The sequence below is a fragment of the Heterocephalus glaber genome, unplaced genomic scaffold (assembly GCF_053883595.1).
Source record: "Heterocephalus glaber isolate CG9 unplaced genomic scaffold, H.glaber_assembly_v1.0 deba00001673, whole genome shotgun sequence".
Taxonomy (NCBI): domain Eukaryota; kingdom Metazoa; phylum Chordata; class Mammalia; order Rodentia; family Bathyergidae; genus Heterocephalus; species Heterocephalus glaber.
The window spans coordinates 13,443,105-13,461,485 of NW_028258410.1; the positions used below are offsets into that span (position 1 = coordinate 13,443,105).

Genomic DNA, 18,381 nt, shown 5'->3' on the forward strand with positions numbered 1-18,381 from the left:
CGCCTGCGCTTCGCCTGCGCCTCGAAACGTGATCAGGACGTCGCGTTCTCTGTGAGCCTATCACGAGGCAGCTTCCTTGTAGCACCGGCCAATCACCTTTCAGAGTAGAGGGTTTAACTCTTATTTAAAAAGAGGAACCTTTGAATCGCAACGGCTGAGCTTCTGCAAAGACTCAGTGGCCTTGGCTTGAAGGCAGGAGAGCCGGCGGGTTGGTAGGTTGGGGCCACGGCCAGGGTGGTCATTGGGAGTGCAGGGTCTGCGGGCCAGGAGGACAGGATCCGCGTCCTTCCTCCGATCGTGTCCACGGGGCCTTCATCCGCTCCTGGCCTCGTTACGCTCTGTGAGATGCCGCTGTTAGGTTTTACGGCTGAAGTGGAAGGGATTGTTCAGTGGCGTTGGGTTAAAGGCTTTTCTGATTGGTGAGCACCTGGGTAATAAAAGTGTCTTTGCAGTCTTGGGGTTTACTTTCTGGTGGGGCTGGGGGAACAGATGTAAGAGCTAGCAGGATAACTCGCAGTTGTGGTGGGTGTTGTGAAGGAGAAAAAAACAGACATGTGGTTTATGAGGGCTGTTACAGGTAGGCTAGCATGGGAAGTCTGTTATCCTCCTAGCTGGATCGGTGAGTGAATTCATGAAAAAGAACCAGCTCAAAAAGCCCTTTCTGTGCAGCTTCTACCTAAGTCCCTTGAAGCAGTTATATCGGAATTACTTGAGGTCCTGCCTGAAAATATAGCCCATTGCCGATCCACTAAATTAGGATCGCCTAGGATAGGACTCAGGTGTGGTTAACAAGCTCTCCTGGGCATTCTTATGTTTTCATTGATTAAATGTTAGGTCCCACCAGTGCATGCTATCTGATTAAACTGGGGTTGGAGCCAAGATTGTATTTCTAACAGGCATCTGGTGAGGTGATGTAGTTACTGTCACTGACTTTTTAAATGTTTCCACCCCCCCAACTTTCTATTTTAATTAGACTCTTCAACTTCTTTGTCCCTCTCCTTCATCTGTGGAGAAATTTTTAGGTGTGAAGTAGGAAAAAATAAGTATAAACCATCTGTGTAAAGTTTTCTACTTAGGATAGTAAATGTCTGGTTTGAATGAACACATCATGTGAAGGTCATCTGATCACGTGATTCCTGAAGCCAGGTGCAGATCCAAATCACCTGAAGAGCATGAAGAGCACCATGGGGGGAGAGCTTTCCCCAGGATCCTGGATCAGACTTGTATTCCACTCTGCTTATTATTCATCTTCCTGAGAAAAGCATAGTAAATAGGAGCACATGTCTGTAGCTCTTGTCGGAAGAATGTGGAATAAAAGTCCTTGGTTCTGTTATCTTGTTAGTCTGCTAATTTAATTGTTGTGGGAAAGTGATGAAAGCATTAAAGCTTCAAATAACTGGCATTACAGATGTGCACCACCTTGCTGGCTTGAATGTTTTAATCTGTTCTTTTTTTCCCCCTCAATATTTAGGATCCACCCAGGGTAATCTACCACTGAGCTACATCCTCAGCCCTTTTTATTTTGAGACAGTCTCTTGCCTCATTGCAGGTGGAGAACAGCACTCAAACTTTTGATCCTCCTGCCTCACCTTCCCTAAGTGCTGTGATTATAGGTGTATACCACCACACCCAGCAAACCTGGTCTTATTGTTGATTTCCTCTGTCCGTAGATTGGTTCATTCCCAAAGCATTGGAGCAGTTGTATTTTCTGCTGGGCAATGTTCTACTTTCCAGGGGAGCAACAGTAAATGCAATGGGATTAAGCCGTTGCTCTTTGAGAACTTACTTCTGTGGAAATTCCAAGCAAGTACAGTACTGGATGTCTGAATTTGGTGAGACAGAAAACAGATGGGCAAAATATGGAGAAAAAGAAGGGAGAGATGATTGTGGAAGGGGATACTGTATTGAGCAGAGACCTGAATGAAATGAAGGAGTGGGAAGAGCTTGACAGGTAATGGGAATAGGAAGTTCAAAGGCCCTGTGGCAGAGGACTTTTTATGGCTGCTGTGCTGTTTATAAGAGGAGATGAAGTCAGAGTGGTAGTTGGGGTCCACATTTATGAGACTTCATAGAGCTGTCTTTGCAGGTAGGAGTTTGAATTTTTTTATTAAACTGGGGAGTCATGGGGAGCTTCTGAACTGAGGACCAACACATCTGCTGTGTTAATGGGACTGCTGTCTGCAGTGTTGAGAATGGACTATAGCAGGGCAAGGGGGCAAGTGGGGAAACCATTGGAAGTCTCTTGCAAATAATCCAGGAGAGAGAGTTATAGTTGGATCAGCTAGTAGTAGCATTAGAGGTAGTGAGCAGTGGTTTTTGAAGGTAGAGCCTATAAAATGTACTGATGGATTGACTATAGGGTTTGAGAGAGAGATAACCAAGTAAAGGATTGTGCTAGGGCTCTCGGCCCGCACAGCCGGCAGCATGGGCCTGCTGCCAGTTGAGGTGGGGACATTGGTGAGAACAAACTTGGCAAGGTTATGAGAGGGGAATGGTCAAAACTTCAGTTTGGGACATGACATGCTAAAATTCAGATACCTCGCTAATAACCAGGTGGAAATGTGTAGAAAATACGTGAAGTCTGGGACTTGGGAGAAGTCTGGGCTGGAGATGGATATCTGGGCATTCAGCCCGGGGATGGGTATTGGAATCTAAGAGAGTAGATGAACTTGAGAGTGAGTGTAGATAGAGAAATACTGTTGGGCTTTGAGCTCAGGGGACCCCATGAACAGGGAGGGGAAACAGTGCTGAGGTGAGACGACTAGGTTCCCTTTTGGAGGTGTCAGGGCTGAGATTCCTGGCAGACATTTTTGGGAGATCCTGAGCAGATACTTGGATATCTGAGTCCAGCAGTCAGAGGAAGAGGTTGGGCAGAAGATGCATTTTTAGAATTTTCTAGTGAAATGTTTAGAGCCAAGGCATCAGCTGAGGGCCCCTATGAAGGGAGTAGATGGGGAAATGCAGGGTCCCAAGACTGATTCCTGGGTAACCCAGGGATCCGTTCATTCCCAACAGTGTAGCAAGACCCTGTTTCAAAGTAAAAAGAGCTCAGTGGTAGAGTGCCCTGGATGGATCCTCAATACTGAGAGGGGAGGAAAAAACAGGTTAGAACATTTCAAGCCAGGAAGGTGGTGCAGATCTGTAATCCCAGCCACCTGGGAGGCTCTGAAGCTTTCTTCACTTTCTCACGAGCCTGGCCTTTGGGGAAAAGCCAGACCCTTGTGCACTATGTGTATCAGGTGAGAAATTTCCCTTACCAGCTTCATTTGAACAAGGAGACGTGTAGAATTCCATGTGTTGTGGAGGCCTTTTCATCAGGAAGCTATAACTGCTTGGCATAACTACACGTTGAAGCAGACTTACTGACAGTCTCTCTTTCTTTTCAGGCATCATGGACAGATCTAAAGAAAACTGCATTTCAGGGCCTGTAAAGGTAAATTGAGTTATCTATATCACAGTCACATTTATAAAATGCACATGGGACTCTGGAATTACTCTGTGGTATAACTGTGGATCCACCCCCCCAACCCCCCGCCGATGCTGTGGGATATGTCTGCATGCCTGCTCATGTGGACGTCAGGCCTGTTTCAGAAATAACTGACTTTATCTTTGAAGTCCTCTGTGCTTTCTCTGTGGAACACTCGTCCTGAGGAGCTGGTGCCGGATCTTGAGCCTTGGGTTTCCAGCAGAGTCTCCTGGTTATGAGGGACCCCTGAAGGGGGGGCCTCTCACCCACTCTCACTTTAGTGTGTTTAGCTCAGGATATTAGTTAACTGTTTAAATTTGTAATACAATAGTATAGCTGTATAAAGAATGCATTTTAGTAATAACTTTTTGAAGGGCGTAATTTGTTTCCTCATTATCAAAGTTCTTTTTGTTTAACTCCAATTTTCAAGTATGTGGAAAATGAAACATTTTGGCAAAAAAAATAAAAGCTTATGTGGAAGCCTTCTATTCTAAGATTTAGATCATCTTCAAATGCCTTCACTTGAAGATAACGACTGAAGAACACTGATAGAAGATTTCTATCAGTCTTTCTAAACACATTATCAAAGAAATTTCAGTGAAATTGATTTTGGCATAAAAATTTTTTTTTTGGTACGAGGGATCGAACTCGGGACCTTGTGCCTGCAAGGCAGGCAGCGGAACCACTGAGCTAAATCCCCAGCCCTGACATAAAATTTTAATAACAATTTAGGAGTATATTCTCAAAACATTGAAAAGTTTTAGAAAATGTTGACTCTCTTCCTCACTGGCTGGAAGTTTAGTAATGAGCATTTGTTAATGAAATGTGATTTTGTGTGTGTGTGTAATTGGAGGCATTCAGATATTTTCAGCCATCTGCTAACTGTATCCTCTGGAAACTTATTAAAAGAGCTTTCCCATTTATTATTCTAAGTGATATTCATTTATTATCAGTGATGTTCACTGGAAAACAAACTTTGTTGAACTCTCAAAGCATTCATCTTTCATTTACGCATATCATAAAGCTTATTTTCTCTCGCATCCTAGGCCACCGTTCCACTGGGTGACGGCCCGAAACGTGTCGTGGTGACTCAGCAGCTTCCTTCTCAGAATCTGCCATCGGGAAGCAGTGGCCAGGCTCAGCGGGTCCTGTGTCCTTCAAACTCCTCCCAGCGGGCTCCTTCAAAGGCACAAAAGCTCGTCTGTAGTCAGAAACCGCTACAGAAGCAACTGCAGGCCGCCAGTGGGTCTTGGCCCGTCTCTCAGCCAGTGAGTAACACCCAGAAGTGCGAGCAGCCCCGGCCGCCGGCACCTGGTGAGCCAGCTTTTTGAGATTCTTGTTGTCTTTCCAGCTGGTTGTTGCTAAGGGAACCAAGTACATGGACTTGCATTTATTGTTTGGAGCCCCAGCTTTTATATCCCATCTGTAGAGGATGAGAAGAAAACACGATGTATGTTGGAGTGGCAGTGTCTCTGGGGCCAGGCCTTCCAAAAATACAGACGATTCCGGATTCCTGTGCTCTTTGCGAAGTTGGGCATTCAGAGAGGACACTGTATGAAATCCGAGCCCTTTTGATGACTTATAAGTGGGTCAGGTACAGGGTGTTTGTAGCAGGTATGCTTGAGGAGCCAAAAAGTGAGTTTTGGTACGTGGCGGGAAATGCAGGGAAGCAGGGTGCCGGAGTGAGGTCACCATGTGACATTGCTGGCTGTTTTAAGTGAGGCCCCATGTCTTGTGCATTGGGAAGTTAGTGAAGGTTTCCTGAGCAAGAAGGGACTAATTCGGCTTTTAGAAATCTTACTGGGGATGTGTTGAATGAGTTGGAGAGGAGCAGTGCTAGATCGAGGGGATACCAGGCAGGTGAAGGTTAAGGTCAGAGAAGGCAGTGGCGTGGCTGGGTGGAGCAGGATGGATGTTAGCACTTATTATTTACTAGCTGTCAGTGCCTCCACACAGTGGATTCTGAGACATGGTTCCTTCGTCTGCATTGCCACGTTCAGTCCTCCTCTGCTCAATGAAGATACTAGCATTATGAACTCATTTCACAGAGGAGAATCTAAGAAGCTGTTAACTTATGCTAAGACATGACGAGGATAGAAAGATGCAGATAAATTTGAGAGCTCATGTAGGGTGCACATTCAGGAGAACGGGGTGATTAAGCTAGTCCTGAAAGGATGAGTGAGGAAGAGTTAGAGCCGGATGATGGTGTAGGGGAGAAACAGAACTTCCCCTCTGCCCTCAGAAGGTTTGATAATGGATCTATAAAATAAACTGAAGTAGATAGCCAATTCTGTGTGGAAGCAAAATGTGAGGCTCAAGAAAGGGCCAGGTGATTGAGCTTCAGAGGGAATAGGGGCTCCAGTCCTCTGGTGGGAAGGGGACGGGGAAGGCAGAGGGATGCTGCACAGAGCAGGGGAGTTAATATGTGGAGAAGCCCGGCTGTGCTGCAGGCACATAGACCTTGTCTTGGGTGAAGGGCATTGTCCCTCAGCAGCCTCTGCCCGACAGTGCTGCCTTCCTAGTGTCCGTTTCCTTAGAGATGTTACTTTTTCCAGAGGACAGCTTTTCAGAGCTCCAATTATGTCTGCAGTTTCTCCAAATAACCAGCTCAAAATATGCTCCGAACGCCTGAGCAGAATGAACTGTGCTGTTAGGGTTTGAGGTATTGGAGGTGGAACTAATGGACCATATTTTTGCAGCTAATGAAATAGTAACTCCAGTCCCCTGCTGAGAAACTTTATTGTACGTTTTTCTGAATTTGTGGTTTGTTTCTTTTGTTTTGCTTTGAATGGTTTCTGTATTTCCCCTGGAAAGAGGGCTGCTGGCCTGTTTTGTTGCATACCGTAATTTGTATGGCTGGCCCGAGATGTCGGGGAGGGGTGGGTAGCAAGTGACAAGGCAAGCGCAAAGACCCGAGTTCGATCCCCAGTACCAAAAAAAACCCCAACAAAACAAACAAAAAAAATGCAAGTGACAAGGCAGCCACTTGTTATGGGTGCGAGGCTTGGTCATGCTGCCTTAGAAGCTCTTGACTTGGAAACTGAGGCTTCTGGGAGAATCCACCTTGTCTCAGTCTTAAATTATTGGCACAAGGCCTAATTGTACATTTCTACTCTATTCTAGAAATTCTGCAAGGACTCTATGTGGTAAGAGCCAGGTTAGGGTTTTGTTATCTTTTTTCCACAAAGAAAACTTAAAAAGCCCAGATTTTGTTATTCTTGACATACTGTTAATATCTTGGTGACCATTCTTAGATCTCTAGTCAGATTTTAAAACTTTATCTGTATAGTTATTCTAAAAGCAGGATTTTAACTTATACATAGGAGATAATCCTGAGAAGGAAGTGGAATCAAAACCGAAAAATGAAGAGTCAAAAAAGTAAGCTTTCTTATTTATTTTTAAAGTTCTGTGTTCTACTAAAGTATACCATTTCATTGCAAATTTAGTTATATCTATTACAGAACCTATTAATGGATATAATCTATTAAATGTCTATTCAATAGTCTAGTACAGAAAATGCATGAGGGTCCTCCATACCCTTAGAAATGTGTATATGTGGTTTATATATGCTTCAATTCTTGTATAAAAGTACAAGTACAAATTTTTGTTTGAGCTGGGCTCTCACTAGGTTAGTGATGATGAGCCTTTCAGCGCTTTTAGTGGTAACAGCCAGCTGTGGTACGTGTGCCATAGGTTTGCCACCACTGCACTAGGTTGTCTAGGCTGGCCTTCAATTCCTGGGCTCCAATGATCCTCCTGCCTCAGCCTTCTTAGTAGCTGGGTTTATAGGTGCACACCATCACACCTAGCTAAAAGTGCAAGTTTTTTTTAATGTCCTAGGCAACGTACTGAGCTCAAGGCCAGCCTGGACTACACAGCCTGTCTCAAATAAGAAAAAAAGTCATATAGTATTAATATATTTGTTCTGTATTGTAAAGGTCAGCCACAATATCTTCTGTGTTTTTTAAATGCTTGCTCATAATCTCTGAACTGGACTCTAGCATGGAGGAGCGGGGCCAGGATGCCCCATAGAGTTAGCTCACGACAGGCTTTCTCAGTCTTACTCTACTGGTTCTCACGCCCAAAGCCGAGGGGGACCTTTCTGTATCTGTTAGGGGCAGTGGCTCCCTGTGCAGCCCAGCAGCTCTCCGCCTGTGAGACTGTTAGGTTCTCAGAGGTGGAGGGAGGTGCCTGCTTCCAAAGAGGCCCATTTGTGGTCCCCGAAGTGTTCTTCCTCTCCAGTCACTTGCCCTTTTTTATGGTCTCTGTTAAGCACTGTGCATAGATCTGTACCCCTGAGCTCCGGGACTCTCTCTGGGAGCTTCTGCTGTAAAGATCTAACTAAGACTGTTCCTCAACACTGGCTCATGCATAAATGGCAGCTGGGAAAGTTGGGGTTTAATGTTCACGACTCATTAGTTATTGGCTTGTTCTTGCTGAGGATACCTACTCAGCACAATATGTTGGATACGAAATTTTAGAATGTGTCTATCTCTCATTGATAACTTGTTAGCAAAGATTTTTTTCCTTCACCCTTAAAATGCTTCACATAATTCTAGGAGACAGTGGACTCTGGAAGATTTTGACATTGGTCGCCCGCTGGGTAAAGGAAAGTTTGGCAATGTTTATTTGGCAAGAGAAAAACAAAGCAAGTTTATCCTGGCACTGAAAGTGTTGTTTAAAGCTCAGCTGGAGAAAGCAGGAGTGGAGCATCAGCTCAGAAGAGAAGTAGAAATACAGTCCCACCTTCGGTGAGTGCCACACTGCTGTGCCATTCGTAAGAGTTAAGAGTATGAACTGCTTTTTAGAGTGCTTGTTTCACAGTATCATGAAGAATGATTGAATCTGTCACTTGCATAGGGTTTATCTAGAGCTATGGTCCTGAAAAATCATTTGAGGATTTAATGTTGTATTAATGAAATAGTTTACTTGGACCAGTTCCTGTGTGTGTGTGTGTAAGAGGATGACAATCCCTTATTCTGAGGTGACCAGAAGTTGCACTTGGGCAGCCTGTAGCTTGACTTGGGTCAGTGAGATTTTCTTTTTTCCTTTTTGGTATCAGGGTTTTCAGATTTGAATCAGATTGCTGATACTTAAGGCCAACAGCATCCAGCCTATATCCACCCACCGTCACCTGGGGTGGGAGTCACAGGTGGGTGTGGTGGGCCAGGACAGCTGGTGCTGCCAGCACACTGTGCTTCTGTGCCCCATGGCCTCTTTCTCCTGCTGCCACGGCACTGTTTTTTTTTTCTGGGGGTGGGGTGTTGGGCATTGAATCCAATCCACTTTGAGCTGCATCCTCAGCCCTTTTTAAAATTTTTTATTTTGAGATCAGGTCTTGTTACGTCACTAAGTTGCCCAAGCTAGGCCCAGGCTTGCTGATCATCCTGCCTCAGCCTTCCAGAGCGTGAGATTAGAGGTGTGTGCCATCACGCCTGGCCTGCACTGTGGTCCCTTGCACTTTTATCTCCCTTATGTTTGCATATCACACTATTGTGTGAAGGCTGTGCTCCTTTTTTAATATGCAGAAATCATTATTTAGCTGAGTTTCTCCCTCAAGTATAAAGAAGGAGATAATATTAACCTGAGATCTGTTGATACTGAAATGTATGCAAAGTTAGATGCTTATGTGTATCTTAGAGTGGGCCTGTGGTTTCAGGTTCTCACGTGGGGGATGAAACACCAATGTTTTATTCACATGAGGGGTTCATTTTAATATTTTGTAAATAATGTAGAATCAGTTAAGTGTTACAGTCTTCATCCTTTGTTGCAGGCATCCCAATATTCTCAGGCTGTATGGTTATTTCCATGATGCCACAAGAGTTTATCTAATTCTGGAATATGCACCACTTGGGACAGTCTATAGAGAGCTTCAGAAACTTTCCAAGTTTGATGAGCAGAGAACTGCTACTGTAAGTTTTCATTTATTGTCCAGGCTAATTCTGTTTCCTGTATGTGCTTTTCATTACAGTAGAGCAGATTCTGACTTAATGGAAAGATGGATAAACAGGGTCAGATATTTGAAATGGAAAAATCAGACTAGCTCAATGTTCCACATACACAGATTATATCAGGTATCAGGTAGAATGTTTTGGTTGGTTTGTTTTCAGTCATTTTTCTGTGGAAATGTATATAGTGGCCCTCTTTATTTTTTAATACTCATTTATTAATACTCACTTATTTTTATACTCATTTATAGAAATTATTAAGATAACGCAGAGAGTTTCCCATACCTAATTTCTCCTATTTTGTGTGTGTGTGGTACTGGGAATTGAATTCACGGCCTTCACACTGAGCCACATCCCCTGCTGTTTGTTTTTGTTCTTGTTTTTAAATTTTATTAGTACATGGTTGTAGTACATGTTATTTTGGCATAATCATTTGATTCTAGGGACTAATTTCTTGTTTGATTTCTTTTATGATCCACTGATTATCCAAAAATATATTGTTTAGTTTCCATGTGTTTGCATAATTTCTGGGTTTCTTTTGCCATTGACTTCTAGTTTCTTTGCACTATGATCTGGCAATATGTATGGGATAATTTTGATTCTTTTGCATGTACTTAAGTATGCTTTATGTACTATTTTTTTTGTTGTTGTTCTGGGGATTGAACTCGGGACCTTGCGCTTGCGAGGCGGGCATGGAACCACTGAGCTAAATCCCTGGCCCTAAGCATGTTTTATGGGCTTGTATGTGGCATTAATTTGGAGAAAGTTACATGCGCTGCTGAGAAGAATGTATAATTCTCTTGCTAGGTGGAACACTCTGTAGATGCCTATTAAGTCCATTTGTTCAAAACTGTGGTTCCTTTCTGATATTTCTTTGTTGATTTTTGTGTCTCATCAATCTATTTGTGATTGTGAAGTTTCTCACTATAATTTTGTTGATGTTTGTCTGATCTTTTATGTCCAGTAGCGCTTGTTTTATAAAGTTGGATGTGCCAGTATTTGATGCATATATGTTTACAATTGTTATCTTTTCCTGTTGAATTCTTCCCTTAACCTTCTTTGCCTCTTCTGATTAGTTTTGGCTTGAAATCCACTTTGTCTGAAAATAGGATAGCTGCTCCTGCTTGCTTTCAGGTTTCCATCGCATGGAATATTGTTTTCCATCTTTCAGTTTTTAGTCTGTGTTTCTTTTTTGATTAAATGTGTTTCTTGTATGTAGCATACTGTTGTATTTTGTGTTTTGAGCCAGTCTGCCAATCTGTCTTTTGACTGGGGAGTTGAGATCATTCACATTGAGATTTATTGCTGAAAGGTATTATGTATTCCTGTCATTGCATTATTGTCCTGTTGCGGATTCCTTTTTTTTTTTTAATTCCCTTCTGCGCTGGTGTATTCATTCCATTAGATTTTTGACATTGTGAGCTTAATTGTCTCTTTCTACCATATCTTAGAGAAGTTTTTTGGAGTGTTGGTTTGGTGGTCATAAATTTAAGGTGCTCCTTGTCATGAAAAGACCTTATTTGTCCATCAAGTTTGAGAGATACTTTTGCAGGATATATTAGTCTGGGTTGGAAGTTGTTTTCTTTTAGGGCTTGAACCACTTCATTCCAAACTCACGGCTTTTAGAGTTTGTGTTGAGAAGTCTGCTATAATTTTAATGCATTACCTGCATAAGTGATTTGTTGCTTTTCTCTAACAGCTTTAAAATTCTGTCCTTGTGTTGAACTTCTGGGATTTTCACTATGATGTGTCGTGGAGAAGTTCTTTTGATTGTTGCTATTTGGGGTTCTTTATGCCTCAATTGTCTGTGTTAAATTCAACATACTTGGAAAGTCTCTGCTATTTTTGTAAAGTTTTTTTTAATGCCATTTGTGCTGTCTTCAGATTTTTCACAGATTCTAATTCATCTTGTATAGTATTGGTGTTCTTTGCATTCTCTACTAATGTATCTAAGTGTATGGTTTCTAACATCAGTCCTATCTTCTAGTTCTGACATTCTCCTCACATTGGTCACTTCTGTTGCCCATACTGTCAGTGGAATTTTTAATCTCCTGGGTTTCTGTTTGGTACCTTTTCATGGACTCTAATTCTCTGCTAAACTGGTCATTCATCTTTTGTATTGTTTTGTTTAGCTCAACTAGTTGTGTGTATTATCTGTGTAGTTATATCTTCTTTGAGCTTGCTGAGCACCTTATTGATCTGTTTATGTTTATCTTTTTTATATTTCAGTTGTTTGGATATTGATTTCTGCTCCAGCAAAGCCCTATGGATCTATTTTGGGGGGAGTTGGGAGTTTTTGGAGGTGTCATATTGCCTTGTCTTCTCGTGTTGTGTGTGTGTGTGCATGTGCCACCTGTGAGCACTGACATTTAAGGATTGATTACAGTGGAAAGGCTTTCATGATGTTGTGGAGACCTTTTCAGTGATGCACTCTGGGCATGGCTAACTATAGGCCTTTGCCTCTGATCTCAAGATACAGCCACCTCCATTAATTTGGTGGGGAGGGTATAGTCTAATTGGCCTAACACCCTATTCTCCAGAAATGGACTGCAGTATTCTTTTTTTGTTTTCTGTTACCAGGGATCGAACTCGGGACCTTGTGCTTGTGAGGCAGGTGGACTGCAATATTGTTGATGACACAAAGACAAACCAGATAGATACTAGCATACAGAAAGAAAAAAACAATTAATAGCAACATCTATGCCACCCTGGCAATAGCAACAAAATCAACAATAATAGAGTGAAAGACAAAGTTGATATTGACATACCATAAGAAGCAACAAAAGCTACCAGTATACCACTCTTATCCAAAGAAAAGAAACTTATAGTTTACCGTATATACACAAAGAGAAATCAAATATTGACATATAGTGAAAACCTACTACGTGCAACAACTATATCGCCATTAACAGTAGAAAAGAATGCAACATTAATAGAATTGAGTTAACTAAACATCTAAAGGTTAATAAAGCTTAATGATTATACTAGTAAAGATATACAAGGTGGGGAATGGGAAAATGAAGGAAGTAAAATTTGAAAAAGGATGAGAAGGAGGCAAGAAAAATGAGAAAGGATCCAATTAAGGAGTAAAATAAAATTAATAGAATTAGATAAAATACCAGAAAAGAACGAACAAGAAAAAGAAAAAAGAGCAAAAGGAAAAAAAAAATTGAAAGAAAAAAACCCCCAACCTCCCAAAAAAACCAATGAAGGAAAACACAGTCCAGAAGAAACTATTCCTCTGTGTTTTGAGTGAGTGCTTTCTCTGGAGGGCCGCCATGTTGAAATCCACCACATACGGGGAGGATAGTGAGTCACTGCTAAGACTAGTTTGTTTCCACACTCAGAGTGTGAATGTAAACCCTGACTCCTCCCCCAGGTGTGGCGGGTGCCTGGTGTCTGCCCCGTGGCTGTAGTTATTCACAGCTCTGCCTTTGCATGTCCCCCTGTGCACCACTGTCACATCTTTCTCCACCCAGCTTTCTGGCCTGTGGTTCTGTGAGGTGCCCCCCATGCTGCTCAAGGCTCCTGTGTCCATACACACCAGGCTGTGACTGCCGCCTAGCTGAGGTGTGTCCTGTCTCATGTTGGTAGCTGGAGAAAGCAGAGACCATCAAGTTTTGTGCTGGAGGTAGGCAGTGGAGTTGGGGCTCAAGCACACCTCTGGATGTAATCCCAGCACTTGGACCCAGCTGCCTCTGAAAGCCATACAAGACCAGCCTGACTTCTCACCACAGAGACGGGGCTCCTGTGGCCTTCCTGGCCTAAGCTTAAACTTCTGTGGGGGCTGATGTCTAGCCTGTGCCCTCTCTGTGACTGTCTCTTGTGGCTGTCTCTTGCCCAGTCACTGTGGTCTGCGACCCTGGAAACCCTGAAGTATAGTTGTCTTGAAGTTGTTTTGTGGCTCAGTTGTAACCCTTTCCCAAAATGTCTCCTAATGAACCCCTCTCAGTTATGGCGGGCACTGTATTGGATTTCTTCTCCATCTTTAGCCTGCCTTGTAGAAGGAGTCAGTTTCAGAGTAGAACTCCACATAGCTTTTGCTGTTTGCAGTAACCATGGGCTCTTCGTGGGGCTCGCGCTGCTGGTCCGGTCCATTATTGGAATTGCCAAGGCTCTTGGGGCTTACCTAGTGTCAGAGAGCAAGTCGTCCTCACCTTCTGGGGTGGGCCTTCTGGACTGCTTTGTCCTTTTTCTCTGCATTGTGCTCTTTCTCCAGCTTCTTTGTAGTTTCTGAAGCATTTGTGAACCGAGGTAATACTATATTAGCAAAGAGATAACTAAGGTACGAATAACTTGATGGTAACCACTATAAATTGGTTACATTGATTTTTGTAGACTTACTCATCCTGTCTACAGTGTTTGCTTTAAAACTTGCAAAACATGTTAACATCTGTGTTGGATTTTCAGAAGAGATGTCTAATATTGTGTTATATAAATTCTAAAACATGGGCTTTCATTGTTTTTTCAACAGTATATCACAGAATTGGCAAATGCCCTGTCTTACTGTCATTCCAAGAGAGTTATTCATAGAGACATTAAACCAGAGAACTTGCTGCTGGGATCGGCTGGAGAGCTGAAGATTGCAGATTTTGGGTGGTCAGTACATGCTCCGTCCTCCAGGTATGTAACTTTAGAGGTGGAAGTTGTACAGTCCAGCAGAAGCCCTGAGGGCTAATCGTGAAGTAAATATAAAAATTCAAGAGTAGATTTTATACTGAATTGAGGCAGGTGACTCACCTGGAAATACTTTGGAATATTTTAGGCCTGATAATAAATTAATATCAAAATTTTATTTTGTGAGTACTTTGGGCCATTTATGGTATTCTAGGTGTGGGGTTAAAGATGCTTACTATTGTTAGAGGTTAATGAAGTGGATGCAGAGTCAACAGATGGGCCAAGTACATGACAGTTACAATACAGATTGCAGGGGAAGAACTCCTCCTTTGGTGGTGGGTTGGAGACTGGGTAAGAAGAGAAAAGCAGTACAAAGGTCCACAGCCAAGAGTGTGGTTCTTTGGGGAACTTTGAAAACCAAATTGGTTTGGATGGAGCTTGGAGAGAGGTGATTAGAGAATCTGGTCTGCTTTTGTCGAGAGTAGGAACAGTTCTTGTTTTGTTGTCACCGCCCCACGACCCTCCCTCACGGCCCTGGCAGAGGCATCAACATAATGAAATTTAAATCAATGGTGAACTTTCCAAACAAGAGCTAAGAGATTCTATACAATTTAAAATTTAATTTGGGTTTGAATAAGCTTTAACACTTCATGTGAGTGGGGCATTTTAAAGCATATAGCTGATTAGGGCTTGTCAACTTTGAAGGACTTAAAAAATTATCACCAGAGGAGGTTTTTAAAAAATAAAGCCAGCTAGAGAAAATAATACAGCCTAAAGTAGATGATGGGGCGGTGGGGGGGCTTTACTCTTTGTTGCAGGCCATTTCCATTTGTTCCTAGCAAAGCAGTCTGTATTTCACTGATTGTCCTCAGTGGGAGCTGTTGAGATTGAGTGAGACAAACAACAAAAAACTGTGGGCTTCACGGGGCTACAAGGTTAAACTAAAGCAGAACTTAAAAGAAAATCAGTTCTCCTAGCTGAAAGAAGGCTTAGCAGCTCCCCACTCAGGTTCTGCCCCCCAACTACTGACCCCCTGGTACTGATAAGGTAGGCGGTCATATTAAATTTTGTAGCCCTGGAGGGTCAGCTGGCTGGATGTGCGCCACCCCCAGCGTATGCCCAACCTTTGTGGGTGGAATGCTGAGTTGACAGCTGCTGGGAGCACATCAGTCTTCCCAGCGATCCCATTCAACAATTCTTAACACTTGGCTGCATTGCCTGCATCTTCTTTTTCGCAAACATTTGAAAATAAGCTGATTTTCATGATGCTGTAACCAGCTCCCTCCTGGGCCGGGGATTTAGCTCAGTGGTTCCGCCGCCTGCCTCGCAAGCGCAAGGTCCCAAGTTCGATCCCCGGTACCAAAACAAACAAATAAAAAAAACATGATAAGCTCCTTAACCAGGTCCCTCCTGTGCTGAGATCTGGTCCTTGTTTTGGGGCAATGAAATTTAAAGCCAACAAAACAGCACGCAGCGAACAGTGGGGAATGACCATGTGTTTTTAGTAGAATAAGGAAAAACTCCCGCTCATTGGACACTGTGAATGTTTTAAGTCCAGTGGCCTCTTACACAGCTTTTCACGTAGGTGAACATGACAGAACGCAGGGATGCTCCTGGTGGAGCGAGGTCTTTGATGTCTGGAAAGTGAGCTGCTTGTTCTCCAAGGTCTCCCATTTCTTTGGGGACCTGTTCTGTGTCCCTTGCATTCCTTTAGGCCCTGATGGTCAGTTTGCCTTAGTTAATTATTTGTGCCCTCTGTTATGTTAACTCACATAAGCCCCAACCTTTAGTTTTATTATCATGATGCTTTTGTTGTCATGATGCTTTTGTTGTCATGATGCTTTATCCTTAAGCATTACAATATGCATATCCTAAAAACAAGGATATTTTACCTTCCTTTGAAAGCTAAGAGCTTTCTTAATATTTACTGTTTAGTCCGTGTTCAAATTTCCCCTGCTGTCCATGAAATTTCACAGCTCTTTTTTCAATCCCAAGCAAGGTCTGTGGATTGGAGTTGTATTTCTCTCTCTTTGGTCTTAATCTAGACCAGCCTCTACATTTTTAAATGTGTTTTTCCGACAGTGGTGTCACTTAACTCGGTGTTAACATAGAACTTCAAATTGTATTTATAGAGAGCTCTGCATGGCAGCTTTTATATCAAGATGATTTGAATTTCTTCTAGAGTATTCAAGGAGGTTCTGGAGTTGGACAGACTTGGGGTGAGGCCTGGTTGCTAGCTCTGTGATCTTACACATTTTCTTTAGTCTGCTTCCTGTCTAAACGTGGGGGTTTATGATGTACCTACGTCACAGCACAGGATCTGGCTGGGGGACACTCAGCCCTTAGCATAGCTGATGATTTGGCCACTGTCGTGATGAAAGCAGAACACATCACCCGAGCCTCCCTTTATAGGAGAACCACTCTGTGTGGTACCCTGGACTACCTGCCTCCCGAGATGATTGAAGGCCGGATGCACGATGAGAAGGTGGATCTCTGGAGCCTCGGAGTCCTCTGCTATGAGTTTCTAGTCGGGAAGCCTCCTTTTGAGGCACACACTCACCAGGAGACCTACAAGAGGATATCGAGGGTAAGATGTAACTGGAAAGGACCCAGCAGTGCTCGTAGAACTCTTCCCTTATCAGCAGAGATGTGAATATTTATGCGATTTGGTCTCTCTTACTTGTGTTTTGTGCCCTTTGTCATTTGTACTCCAGGTTGAATTCACATTCCCTGACTTTGTGACAGAGGGAGCCCGGGACTTTATCTCAAGGCTGCTAAAGCATAATCCAGGCCAGAGGCCGACTCTTAGTGAAGTACTGGAACACCCCTGGATTACAGCAAATTCGACCAAGCCATCCAGTGGCCAGAAAAGCAAAGAGTCAACTAGCACATCATCTTAATCGTGCAAGGGCAGAAACCCTTGAGCCAGGGCTGCTGTGTGATCTTCGGGAACGTGCTCCCAGACCTATGTTACTGTTGACCGCCTGCCTTCGATTCCCAGCGCCACAGGAAGTATCACTTCTCTCCCTGATTCTGCAGTGCCTTGGCCTCCCTGTTCTCAAAGCTCCCCTGAAGGAAACGTGACACTCTGTGAAAGCGCCTCGAGAATCCTGCTGCTTTTACCAGGTTCCTAATCCAGGGGCAGGGCTCAGCTGCAGCCGTAGCAACAGTCTGTGCCGGGCAGGGTGTCCTGTGTGAGAACTCGGAGTCTGGTTCTCAGGAAAGTAACCGCTTTCCTCTGACTCAGTGAGCTAATGTGCTACACAGTAACCTGCGAGGACCCGAGTGTGTGTGTAACTTATTGGGTGGTCAAACCTGGGAAAGGTGTTGAAATGAATATGTGATTCTTTTAAATATTAAAGATCTCTGTATAGTATTTTTCTTTCCATGCATCCCCTCATCATCCCTGTTAGGGCTGTCTGGGTTTCCGACCCTCCTTAACCACTATGAAAGACGAACACATGCTCTACCTCTGTCTCAGGAATTGCTTGGGATACACAAGCAGCTCCTGAGACCTTATGTCTCAGAACTTTTTCTAAATGTTAAGGGCTCTTTTGATTGCATTGGAGTTACGGCATGTGTGCAAACTTGTTAAATGCATAAATAAATACACCACTCTACCTGGAGTGTATGGGTAATTATTCCACCTCCTGTTTACTGTTGGTCTGGGAATGAGCAGATCGAACATTTCCCTGGTCTGTGGATGTGCTCCTATTATGTAAAGTGTATAGCTGCCAGTGTCATTTAGGTGTCACCTGAAGGTTGAACTTGATTAAGGGAAGGTAGACATGTTGAACTTTGAACTAGTAGAGAAACAGGCTTTCCTGGCTGACTCAGTGCGACAGACTAGATGTCAGCTATGTCAAAATATAAAATTGGCTAACATAAAGAACTGCCATGTCTGAGTGACAAAGCAGTCAAACTTAAAAACACAACTAAGTAAAAAGTGCAGTGTTCCTTGGAACAAGTGAGCTTTTAGTTACCAGTCTTGTGCTGAGCCTACTTTTGTAGTTCCAAGGTAGTCGTATTTCTCAAGGATCATCCAAGCTGTAGTTCATGCAGCGTGATTTTACGGTGACTGACTGAGCCTGGGACATTTCCTCAGGCAGAGTGCCACTGGGGCAGACAGCTCATGGTACCATACAGTTTGGCACTCCAGGCCCAGTGCTTTGCATACTCGGCCACCTTTACCGCTTAGCAAATGTTATGGTTTATATCCAGATGTCTCCCCAAAGCCCCATGCATTCAAAGGTGGGGCTTCTGAAGGGCTGACTTGCTGCTAGAAAATGGGGTCTGGTTGGAAGAGGCAGGTCACTGTGGGCATGATCCAGAGGGGTGTAGCTCCCTTCC

At 43.4% G+C, this 18,381-nt stretch overlaps 1 protein-coding gene across 2 annotated transcripts; it reads left to right on the plus strand.

Annotated features, from left to right (window-relative positions):
- The first annotated feature begins 36 nt into the window (after positions 1–36).
- Aurka (aurora kinase A) lies at positions 37–17,657 on the plus strand. 2 transcript variants are annotated; one of them, XM_087197937.1, is made up of 9 exons: positions 37–212; positions 3,387–3,433; positions 4,513–4,780; positions 6,790–6,844; positions 8,026–8,217; positions 9,240–9,378; positions 13,889–14,037; positions 16,444–16,618; positions 16,746–17,657. In XM_087197937.1, exons 2-9 carry the CDS (start codon positions 3,392–3,394, stop codon positions 16,929–16,931), a joined length of 1,206 nt encoding a protein of 401 aa, XP_087054063.1. In that variant the 5' UTR covers positions 37–212; positions 3,387–3,391; the 3' UTR covers positions 16,932–17,657. The 2 variants fall into 2 exon arrangements, with proteins under 2 accessions (XP_087054063.1, XP_087054064.1); XM_087197938.1 differs by lacking the exon at positions 37–212 and adding an exon at positions 231–419.
- The last annotated feature ends 724 nt before the right edge of the window (positions 17,658–18,381 follow it).